This window comes from Grampus griseus (assembly GCF_964374135.1).
Source record: "Grampus griseus genome assembly, chromosome: 9".
Classification (NCBI taxonomy): Eukaryota; Metazoa; Chordata; class Mammalia; order Artiodactyla; family Delphinidae; genus Grampus; species Grampus griseus.
The window spans coordinates 98,073,158-98,085,481 of NC_139003.1; the positions used below are offsets into that span (position 1 = coordinate 98,073,158).

At 49.6% G+C, this 12,324-nt stretch overlaps 1 protein-coding gene across 2 annotated transcripts in view; it reads right to left on the reverse strand.

Annotated features, from left to right (window-relative positions):
• TNS3 (tensin 3) overlaps positions 1-12,324 on the reverse strand; it is a 226,892-nt gene that overhangs the window by 4,143 nt on the left and 210,425 nt on the right. For both annotated transcript variants that reach the window (XM_082661487.1, XM_082661486.1), the window contains 4 exons: positions 11,568-11,645; positions 2,844-3,012; positions 545-613; positions 416-442 (listed from right to left, as the gene is read on the reverse strand). In XM_082661487.1, coding sequence (XP_082517613.1) covers positions 416-442; positions 545-613; positions 2,844-3,012; positions 11,568-11,645 — 343 coding nt within the window. The remainder of the gene's footprint in view (positions 1-415; positions 443-544; positions 614-2,843; positions 3,013-11,567; positions 11,646-12,324) is intronic.

The following is a 12,324-nucleotide window of genomic DNA, read 5'->3' on the forward strand; positions in this document are numbered from 1 at the left end:
GGGCTGACGCCCGCTGCACTCAGGCAGCGCCCCCTTCCAACACCCCGGCCTCAGCGCTGCTGCAGACTCTACCCCTCCTCAATGGCCAGAAACGCTGTGCAATCTCTTCACGCTATTTATACCATATTTTACGGGTCACAGGTAAGTACTGCTCATTCAGAGAAGAGCAAGCAGAAAAGTTAACCCTTCGCAGGCCCTTTCTGCCTAAAGAGAACACTTTCATTTCTGTTTAATGCCAAACGCACTAACACAACATTGTAAATCTATACTCCAATAAAAATTTTTTTAAAAAGGCCACACCCAAACCCATCGGCATTATTTAGTCATCTTCCTCTTTGGAAATCTGGGGCAGAACTCAGCTTTGGAGGCAAGCGTCTGTCTACTAAGAAAGAATGAAGACAGGCTGGCAACATACCTGGAGCAAGGGCCGTCTGTGATCCACCTTGCAAATTACAGAATAAGAGGAGAGTCACGTTAATTTCTTCATTAACTTAAAAAGCAAAGGAAGCACATGCACTGCTTAGTACAGATACAGACGTCTTACTTCCTGTCTTGTGGATCCAACGCACAGAAGATCACGCCGCTCACGGGGTAGTGCCTCCGGAAGAAGAGCCTGCCGGGACAGGGAGAGGGAGCGCCCATTACTGGGGTTTTGCAGTGACAACGCTGCCCTGGGCAGACCCCCAGGAGGCGGTTCGGTGGGGGGGGTGGGGGAAGAAGCCTATTTTATGCTTTTACTGGTGGTCTGGAGAGAAGAGCAGAGTGTACGTTTGTTAGAAATCAGCAGACCTACGAGGCTGGGCAGAGTGGTTCCGGGAAAAGTGGGCACTAGGAAAGGAGTGCGTCTCGGGGTGAAGGGAAGCACCTTGCCGAGTGAAATGGAGAAGCTGCCAGCTGAGTGGAGGGCGGGACCAAGCTGAGTGAGGCCCTACCTTCCTGCCCTCATCCCAGGAAAACACCAACTGTCTACAGCCCTCGCAGCTGCCTGTGAAGAGGGCGTCTGGTACAGACCACCACTCTCCCAGGACAGGAGCCAAGTCAGCCCCAACGAGGCATCTGACAGCATGTTGTAGACTGTCAAGGGCTGTGCACGTGAAACCCACTGGGAGGTGCTACTACCGCCAGGCCAGCACAGCCGCTGGGGGACCCACCAGAGGACTCCTCTGTCCTCGGTCCCGGCTCCTGTCACTCGTCCTTTGTTTCACTGTCAGCCCTCCCCGCTCCTCTGAGCATGGCCTGCCCTGTGTGCCCCACTCCAGCTGGGCAAGCGCCCCTCTCCTCTTGGGGGAGGTGGTATCTCCAGAGGCTGGTGGCTTTGATCTGGGCAAGGAGAGAGCTCATCAGGAGAAGGAAAGAAAGAGGCCAGCGTACGGGAAAGGCACAGGCAGAGCCGGGCATCTTTCAGCGGGAACACGGAGGACACAGCCTCTTTTGTCCAGCGTCAGCCAGGCTGAATGCGCGTTCCGTGTCCTGCGACAGGGAAGATCCCGGGTGCCACGGACGCGGCCCACCCCCATGGTTTTATAAGGACACAGGGAAACTAGAGATACAGAAAAAGCACACAGGTAGCAGGAGAAAAGAGAGGCTGTGGAGGAAGGAGCTGTGATTTCCTGCCCGACCCCCTGTCCACGCTTCAGCTGAGCCGTACCGGCACCTGCTCGTGGATATCTCATTCGAGTCCCTGACATCCCAAGACGGTTACCTCAGTGCAGCTTGAGAGGAGAGGAAACCGAGTGCATGGCATGAGGAACGTGCCACGGTGGCCCGTCGGGTAAAGCGTGGGGAGCAAGGACCCCAGTCCGAGTGGCAGGACCCACGCTGCACCTGACACTCCACGCCCACTTCATCCTGAGAGCAGTGGGTGGGAGCTCTGGGTCAGGGACCCTCCCAAGCCCAGGACTAGCTCTGGAGCAGGGGCCGTGGCAGGAAGAGCTCCAGGGCGCTGGGGTGAGCGCTGCCCCGCCGGCTGGTGCGGGGACTGGCCGCCTGCCCCTTGAAGCTCCGGCCATCACTCTGCTTTGAGGGTCGCTGACCTGGCTTCCTCATTAATCACAGCAGGCTGTTTCCATAACAAATAAACAATAACTGCCTCTGAAATGCCTTGGATCCTGAGGTCAAAGGCTCTGCTCGTGGGAGGAACACGCTTGCCATTGTTCCGTCCACGCACCTGACCCTGCTCTGTGCTCACCTGGAAACTGAAACAGCATCTACTGTCTAGATGTTCAAATGTTGTTAACTAAGATATAACAATAGACAATATCTAGATGATAGTTAATAATTAACATTAATTATTCTTATATACTATAATATTATTACATAATAATTAACATTATCTAGATACTGAAATAATATCTATCGAGGTCACACTCTCACCTGAAATGGGATGACCAAGTGTTAGAATGGGATGACCAACGATACAGAAGCAAAGATGAGTGGATTCTATCATAGTCTCTGAGTGTTTTTACAGAAATGACAAAAGATTTTTGCATTTGCAAACTACACACACGCACACACACACACACAGACACGTGTGTGTGTGTGCGTGTACGTGTGTGTGTGTGCGTGTGTAAGAGATACTCAAAGATCCATGTATCTTTTTAAAAATTTTACTGACTTCTAAAAAAACAGCATTTGGGCCTAATGTCAATAGTTTATATGTGTCTCTGGGGACATACAGGACCAAGCACAGAGTGACTAGATCATTGATTCGTTCCAGGACCGCTGAGCTTTGCCGGGGTGACCACCGCACGTGCAGGGGCCTGGGCAGAGCTGGTGGAAGGTCTCACCCCAAGTGGGGTCAGAAGCCCCGCCCTCCCCGCAGCCCGGCCGCCAGACACACTCACTTCCTCTGGTTGTCCGTCAGGGTGATGCCCTGGGCTGACACCTTGAAATGCACGACCGTGGACAAAGGAGGCGGCTCTTGGACCAGGGTGATGCTCAGGGCCTTCTGGATGGCTTGGTGGCCCGTGAGGGACTCCATCTCCACGGAGTTCAGATACCACACGTTGCAAGCTGGAAGACGCAGGGGGAAGAGGCGTTAACGCGTCTGCCAGACACGAGGGCCCCGGGGTTTATGAACAACATGCACATATGTGTGGCCAGGTATGTCTGAGGCAAACGCCCTTTACCCCTAATTCCAAAGGTGTGGAGTGACCCAGAGATGCACATGCCCCGAGGCCAATGCAGAGAATAACACCCTGTCCCGCCCACCCCCAACACACACACTGGAGCCAAGGAAACTCCTCCCACTGGCCCAGGATGCGTCTCCACCCCTGCGGCATTATTTACACCTGGTGTCCCAAGGGTGGGCTGGAGGCACCCTCCCCCGTCTCAGTGTGGGTCTGGGTGGGATAAGAACCCCACCACACCTGCAGTTAAGGAAACGTCCCCAGAGGGGAGCCTGCAGCCTGGAACCCCAAATATCCACCCCGCACGGAGTTCTGAAAGCAGCAGGCACCCAGAAGGAGTTGCTGTGAACGAATGACTTGCAGAGACTAAGAACACGGTCTGCGCGCAAAGAGCTGGGACGGCTTGTCCCGTCCACGTGCTGCCAAGGGGACTGGGGTTTGTCCACCGCCACCTCCCCTTGGGGGAAGCAAACAGCTGAGTGCGAACGAGACTTTGTAAACAGACTGATGGCCCTTTGAGCCTGGATCCCTGCAGCTCATGCAGAAGCTAACGTGGGACTTCGAGGCGTGTGACATCTGTGTGACTGTGGGACATTCAGACTCTCCCTCAAGCTCAGTCCTGCGGGAGCTGTGGCTTTGCCTGGCCACCCACCAAGGACGTGTCCCCCCAGGAACAGAGCCGCTCTTGTTCCCCGCTCTGCCGGATGCAGCCTCTGCAAGTGCGTGGGCTGTCTTAACTCCATCTCTAAAGGTCTTTAGATTTTCACTAAACAGAAAAGAAAAAGCTTCCCCTTGACTGGAGCAATAAGGTGAGCGCTGTGCCCTCGCCTGCACCATTTTCCTTGGGAGAGTCTCCCGGAGGCCCAGCCTCGGACGGGCTCCGTCTCCACCCCAAATTCTAAGACTCAGCAGCGGTCACACCTGTTGGCAGGTGTGCTGCCGCAGGCCCGCGAAGATGGGTTAAGAAGAGCGGAAATAACGTACAATGTCCCTGGTGTCGAGATGCAGGGCCGCTTAGGAGCTGCCAGCCCTCTGTTCTCTCCACGGCCAAGGCGACAATCCACAGGTACTCTTTAAGAAGCTGAGAAAGTTTGAGGATTTGGAAACTTCCACTTCAGCGAGGACACGATGATGAAGAAAGAAAGCAAGGCCTGGGGTGCGTGTAACCAATTCATCAGAAGAACGAGGCCCCTCCCTTTACCCTGGGTGGGGGCATCAGAAGCGGGCAGACCTGAGCCGGGAGCAGCTACAATCCTCTGATTTGCCGGAAGAGGCCTGCGTGGAAAGGCTGGGTCTTGAGGGAAGGTGGGAGATACCAGAGAACCGCCCAAACGCATGTTAACTGAGAGTTTCATCCCAGACACCAACCTCCCTCTATAACGTTTACTGAACAAGTCACTTTTACTCTCTGAAAAAGAGCTTTGTATTTCACTCCCATAATTATTAAAATGACATGGTGCCATTAAGCAAAGTCTTCAAAGAAGTTCCCCAACACACCAGTTGTCATTTCTCCGAGCTCCACCTGACACGGCTCATTCATTAGGACACTTACTCTGTGTCAGGCCTCGACCGAACGTCTGAGACAGACTATCTCATCACATCTGCATCAGGGTCCTGTGAGGAAGATTCTGTTATCATCCCCAATGTACAGATGAGGAAACTGAAGTGTAGAGAAATATGCCAGAAGCCTGGCAACTCCCCCGGGGGCTTGCTGTGATACCCAACCTTCGTGCTGGCTCCTGCGGTGCTGAGGGACCTGGTACCACCAGGTGCCAGGTAGAGAACACGGGCTCAGGAAGAAATTTCGCTAACATTCCTGAGGATGAGCTGTGATGTTTTCTTTTTTTTTTGAGCTGTGAATTTTACTTCGAGACATTCCTCAGCCATAATGATGCCGTCAGCAGCCCCATGTGACTGTCCTGACAGAGTGGCATCTTTTAAGCCACTGTCCCTCCTGCACATCTTGAGAGGCAGGGAGAAACCAGAGAGCCCTCCCTGAACGGCTGAGCTGCTGTGGCCACTGCTGCCCTCTCTGCATCCTCTTGTCCCAGCCGGCGGCACTGCCCCATCTGAGGATGCCGGGCAATGAGACACTCCGGGGAACTGCAGGGCCGGAGGCTGACCTGCACTTCAGCTCCTGTCTGAACTTGAGGGGTCTACTTGTGTCGTCTTGAGAAAGAGAGTGAGTTGGCCAAAGTCTTTAAAATTGCAGTTGCCCAAAGCTTTGACGAAATCGGGTGCTTTTATGAAATGCTCGCGTCCACCCGGACAGCCTTTCTGGAAGATGATTCGGCATTATTTGTCAGGAGGAGCTGAAGACCTGCCTGCACTCGGTAACCTGGAGGTCCCGCTGCGAGAGACCTGAGACAGGAAATATTCCATAACCAGCTGAGACAGCTAACCTAGAGGTGAAGATATTTGAGCCCCATACTCATTTGGTGGGAAGTTGGTTGGAAACAAACTATGTCCAAAAGGAGGGGAATGGTGAAATTAGCCCCTCAATGGAATACCAACTAACCAGCAAATGGTAATCACGAACCCTGTATAGCAACGTGGAAAAATGTTAGCGGTTTCTGGGAAAAGCAGAATAAAACTATCTGTGCCATGATGAGACCTATACAATGAAAGGCCTGTGTGCCTACGAACGGTTGGAGGTGTGCCTGGAAAATTTAAGACGGTTTGAGTTTAGGAGGGTGAATATTCTGCCTTGGATTTCATTAGTATTACTATAATGCTACTCGTGCAGTTACAAAAGAGAAAAAAGAAAATTCTGATCTAGTCACAATGAAATCCCAGAAAATTGGCACGAGCTGAACCTGGAGCGGGCGCACGTTTGCCACGACCCAGACTCCTGCTTCCTTGTAGCAGCACAGATCGCCTTTTGAGAAGGAACAGCCAGCCTGGGGGGCATCTCCCCCCGACGCAGAGCGGCACTGTCCCTCCTCGGAGCAGAGAGGGGAGCCCTCCCTTCTCCCAAGCACGTCTGGGGCAGCTCTGCTGAGCCCACGCCAGCCCCTTCCCTCCCCAGCAGAGGACAGGTGGGCCTGCTGTGCTTGTCCCCCGGGGCCTGGCCCAATTCGTCCAATTCCACCTGAGGGTGCATAGCTGTGGTGCGATGCTGAACGGGAAAGCGCCCGTCAAACCCGCGGCGGGAAGCAGAAGTGTTAAGGTCACAGGTTCTCACCCAGTCCTACCGCTGCCAGAAATTCAGGGTCTGAAGGTCACAATTCAGAACTCAGAGAAAGGAAGTGATGCAGAAAGGTAGCCTCCCAGTGCTGTCTGTGGTACTGAGAAGTTAGACGCACGCTAACTGGGCAACCGTAAGGGGTGGAATCAGCCGGCGGACGGTTCCTCAGCCACTGAAAGTGAGACCTAGGCTGTGTCTGCCAAAAACATGGGTAAACCCCTTATGCTAAGGGGGAAAAGGAAAACAGCCAGTGGTTGTACCTGGGCGACAGGTCGGTGGGGAATTCATTTCTCCCTTTTCTGTGTCTTCCTTTTTTTTTTTTTTTAAACTGGAAGAATTCCTATTACTTTTATAAAGAAAACATCCTTTACAGTACGGTACGTTAAAGACACAGCCCTAACGTTTATGGGATATCGTGTGGGGTCTGGTGCCAGGGCCTTCAGCTGCATTCCACTGCTTCAACAGAACCAATTAAGAGCTGACACTAAAAACATGAACAGCAATTCTTTTAGAAACTGCAGCAACTCACAACGGCCTCGGTATCAGATTCGAAGGGATTAAACTGAAGAGAACTGAACGCTGCAGACACCCCTGAGTGTCAGCACCTCACCTCCACGCAGAGGACACGGGCCAGGGAATCTCGAGGAGCCCTTGCAGGGCCAGGGGTCTGGGATTCTAAGTGAATTCAGACAACAAATGAAACTTAGTTTAAGGGGAGAAAGAACCACTCAGTTTCCTTAAGGTGGTCAGAGACCGGACAGCCTGATCATCTTCTCACCACGGTCACTCTGCACTTTTCGAACCAACAGCTAGGACCCAGCGCTCTCTGTAGCATCCTCACCCTTCCAGCTACATATCTGTGTCCTGACTCAATTCCTTGCCTTGTCAGCCGTGAAGGCAGCTGGATGGACATTTAAACCTTTGGATGTGTTCTAGAAACAAGAGATTTTAAAAGGACCTAAGCTCAGGGCAGTCATAATTTAACCCCGAGACATAAATGCCCAATCAGATGATTAAATAAGACCTCCAGGTTCTGCGTGAAGTCCTGTCCCTGGGAGGCTCACCCTTTAAAAAAGCAAAGCTTTCAGAGTTACTGATACGTGCCATAGATTATCTGAAAAGACGATACAGTGTAACTAAAAATTATAAGCCACAGCAGAAGAAAAAGCTTTAATATCTAAAAATAAAGGCTATTATAGTTCCATTAGGATCAACTAATTCATTGATTCATTTACTAATTCAACATGTATTGGGAAAATGTTAGGTAACAAGGAAGCTTAAGGAGAAACATGAAATGCTGCTTGTAATGAGATGATAGTGAACCAAAGTGCAGAACCCAGAGGCGTGTGTGCCCCAGTGCTAACTGCCTGGGGTGGGTGAGCAGGGCTGTAACCCTGAGACACCAGGTGGTGCTCCGATGGAAGCCCAGGCTCTGCCAGCCTCACAGGGCACGTACTCTGGAAGGGTTTGCTGCCATCATTCTGGAGCACTTTTCTTGAATGAGGTTGATACATGAGGTTGCAATTTAAAAATCATTAATGACATGTTTAAAAATTTTTTAATACATTTTTTTAAAGGTGCAGCTGAAACAAACATGTCAATCGGAGCAGACCTGATTTCACAGCCCACCTCCAAGGTCAAGTGCATGGGTGAGCAGTTCACCAGTAAGGCCTGCAGTAAAGTCCAGCATGTTCCCTGCAACTTTGCTGGGACCCAGAGACATGGGGACAAAGCTGCTGCTTTAACGTAAGGTAGCAATGAGCCCTAGTGGGCTCCAGGGACCCCCTGAAACAACCTGCGGGCTGTGAGCTCATGGTCTTTGGCGTGGGGACAATGCCTCACAACGCTGCTGTGGGACCAGCCCTTTCAATCGCGTCTACGTAGGAAAAGGATGAGGCCACTGCACAGCAAAGGCCACTCCTCTTGGGCCAACACAAGTGTTTTCACACGAAAGCAGAGCGGCAGGAGCACAACTACAGCTTACGTGACCACGTTACAGTTCCCAAGGCATTTTCAACATCCTATTCAACTGGTCCTGCAGCCACTGTGTCGGGGACCGATTATTATGATTATGTTGAGGTCTGCACGGCTAAGTGACCTGCCAGAGGCTGAGCCCCAAGTGGCAGGGCCTGGACTGGAACCCAGACTGGATACAGGCAGACGCTTCCTTTTGAGGCTTCAAGTTCTAGCATGCTTGCTATCTTGGACAAACTCCTGTCACCTTTGTTCTGGCCACGGATAACTTATCCTTTAAGGATAGTCTATGAAGAGTTCAACACTAAAAAAAAATTCCTTTTGAAAACAGAGGGATTTGACTTTAGCTGGGTAATAGAGTCAGTGATGTATAGTTTTACAGAGAAAAACTGCACAGACAAATAATGCAAATTGTACAGAGGAAGCAACAAGAAAATACCTGTATCTGCATATTCCTTCATTACGGAGTCACAGCTATAAAGTACGCTACAGACGTGAGGCACAGATAGAAGTACTTCTAGTCAGTCCTCCTGCAGACTCAGAGAATCCCTCCCCAACATTTCTGAGAGTAAATGTCTACCTTGAATGAAAGACCTCCAGTGGGGGAACTCAAGGTTTGGAGCCAGGGGGCCCCATAATTCTCTCCAGCTGTGTCTCTCCCTCACAGCCACACACCCACAAGAGCCCTGTGGTCTCTGGCTCGTCCACAACTCTCTTAAGCTGGGGTCACTGGGACTGCATCTCATGCTGCAAAAATGACCTGGCCTGAAACTAATAAGCTATTACAGCAGGGTTGCAGGATACAAAGTGAATACACAAGTCAATCACTTCCCTATATAACAGCAGAGAACAAGTGGAATTTGTACTTAAAAACACAATCCCATTTATATTAGCACCCCCAAAATGAAATACTTAGGTATGAATCTAATACAATATGTATAAGATCTATATGAGGAAAACTACAAAACTCCAACTAATAAAATCAAAGAAGTAAATAAACTAAATATTCCACATTCATAAATAGGAAGACTCAGTATATAATTCTGATGTCAGTTCTTCCCAACTTGATCTGTAGATTCAATGAAATCTCAGTCCAAATTCCAGCCACTTACTTTGTGGATATCAACAAACTAACTCTAAAGTTTATATGGAGAGCAAAAGACCCAGGGCAGCCGACACAATATTGAAGGGGAAGAACCAAGTCAGAGGACTGACACTACTTGGCTTCAAGACTTACTCTAAAGTGACAGTAATCAAAACAGTGTGGTATTGGTGAAATAACAGACAAATAGATGAATGGAACAGAATAGAAAGCCCAGAAATAGACCCATATAAATAGTCAATGGATCTTTGACAAAGGGACAAAGGAGATACAGCATTGCAGAAATAGTCTTTTCCACAAATGGTGCTGGAACAACTAGACATCACGTGTGAAAACAACTAGACACAGACCTTAAACTCGTCACAAAAATTAACTCAAAATAGAATGGCTATAAATGTGAAACGCAAAACCATAAAACTCTTAGGAAAAAATTTAGATGACCTTGAGTTTGGTGATAACTTTTTAGACACAATACAAAAGACATGATCCATGAAAGGAAGTATTGATAAACTGGATTTCATTAAAATAAAAAATCTTTTGCTCTGAGAGACACTGTCAAGAGAATGAGAAGACAAGCCACATGCTGGGAGAAAGTATTTGCAAAAGACAAATCTCACAAAGGACTGTTATCCAACATATACAAAGATCTCTTAAAATTTAACAAGAAGACAAACAACCCTATTGAAAAATGGCCAAACAACCTTAACAGACACCTTGCCGAGGAAGAGACGCATATGGCAAACAAGCACATGAAAAGATGCTCCACGTCATATGTCATCAGGAAAATGCAAATTAAGACAACAAGATACCACTAAACACCTATTCAGAATGGCCAAAATCCGGAACACTGACAGCACAACTGCTGGTAGGATGTGGGGAAGCAGGAAGACTCATGCATCGCTGGTGGGAATGCAAAACGGTGCGGCCACTTTGGAAGACAGTCTGATGGTTTCTTACAAAATAAACATACTCTTACCATGCGATCCAGCAATTGTGCTCCTTGGTATTTACCCAGAGGCACTGACAATTACGTCCACCCTGAAACCTGCATGTGGATGTTTATAGCGGTTTTATTCATAATTACGAAAATGTATAAACACTCGAGATGTCCTCCAGTGGGTGAACGGATAAACAAACTGTGGTACATCCAGACGATGGAATATTATTCAGCACTAAAAGGAAACAGCTCTCAGACCATAAAAAGACATGGAGGAATCTTCAAGGCATACTACTAAGTGAAAGAATCCAATCTGAAAAGGCTACGGAGACTGTATGATTCTCATCATATGACATTCGGGAAAAGCAAAACCACGGAGACAATAAAAGGATCAGTGGTTGCCAGGAGTTAGGGAGGAAGGATGCAGAGTTGGAGCACAGAGGATTTTTAGGACCTTGAAACTATTCTGTGTGATACTATAACGGTGGATACACGTCATCAAATGTCCAGACCCATGGACACTGAAAATATTCTGTGTGATACTATAACGGTGGATACATGTCACCAAACGTTTGTCCAGACCCATGGACACTGAAAATATTCTGTGTGATGCTATAACGGTGGATACATGTCATCAAACGTTTGTCCAGACCCATGGAATATACACCAAGAGTGAACAGTGATGTAAACTATGGACTCCGGGTGACTATGATGTGTCCATGTAGGTTCATCAACTGTAGCAAATGTCCCACTGATGGGGGATGTCATGAGGGAGACTGCGCATGTGTAGGGGCAAGGGCTATATGGGAATTCTCTGAACCTTCCTCTCAGTTTTGCTGTGAGCCTAAAACTGCACTAAAAAATAGTCTAGTAAGAAGAAACGTGCCCCGGGGAGCTCGCTGTCTGGAGGTCTGTGTCACCCTGGGTCAAACTGCGGACTCACTGATCTCTTTAACATTTCCAGCTGGAGGGGCAGGTCGCCCACACTCTCCCAACTGAAACACAGGCTGTGACATTTACTCCACTGAATTTGGTCATCTTTGGCCTGCAGAGTCCTGGCCCTGCTGCCAGGACACTTGAAGCCCCACCCAGCCCAGCCCTGTGGCGGTTTCCACAGAAGGAAACCTCCTCTGACACAGCAAGGAGAGGAACCCAGACCGAGGTAAGAAAGGAAGCTGTGTCCCTGAGCCCATCTCTGCCCAGGAAACTGGAGGAGCGGAAAACGCAGCGGGGACTGACCTGCCCCCTGCTTCAGCAGCTCGGCCGCAGAGTTGGCTACCGTCTGCGGAGAACTTTCGGCTCTTTCCTCCAACGGGTCTGCAGGAAGGAGCGAGAAAACGCAGAAGTGAGTCCACCTCCCAGGCCAAGAATGACCATGACATTGTGGATGCTCAGGACCGAGGCCCGGACGGTGATGCACAGGCTCTGCAGAGCTGGGCCTTCCTCCTGCAGACAAGGGCCCAGCGCAGAGAACCATCACCACGTTCCAAGCAAAAGCTGGGATGGCATAGCCCAGCAAAATAGCTTTCTCACCTCCGAATTAATTAATGTGAACAATTACATTTTAAGAGGTAAGTCAGGGCTTCCCTGGTGGCACAGTGGTTGAGAGTCCGCCTGCCGATGCAGGGGACACGGGTTCGAGCCCTGGTCTGGGAGGATCCCACATGCTGCGGAGCAACTAGGCCCGTGCGCCACAACTACTGAGCCTGTGCGTCTGGAGCCTGTGCTCCGCAACAAGAGAGGCCGCGATAGTGAGAGGCCCACGCACTGCGATAAAGAGTGGGCCCCGCTCGCCGCAACTAGAGAAAGCCCTCGCACAGAAACAAAGACCCAACACAGCCAAAAGTAAATAAATAAATAAATAAATAAATAAATAAATAAATAAATAAATAATAAAAATAAAGGAATTCCCTTAAAAAAAAAAAGTTAAGTCACATTTGCCTGTATTTTAAATTAATGATGTTTCTGGAATATAATACAATTATGTGAACTTGAG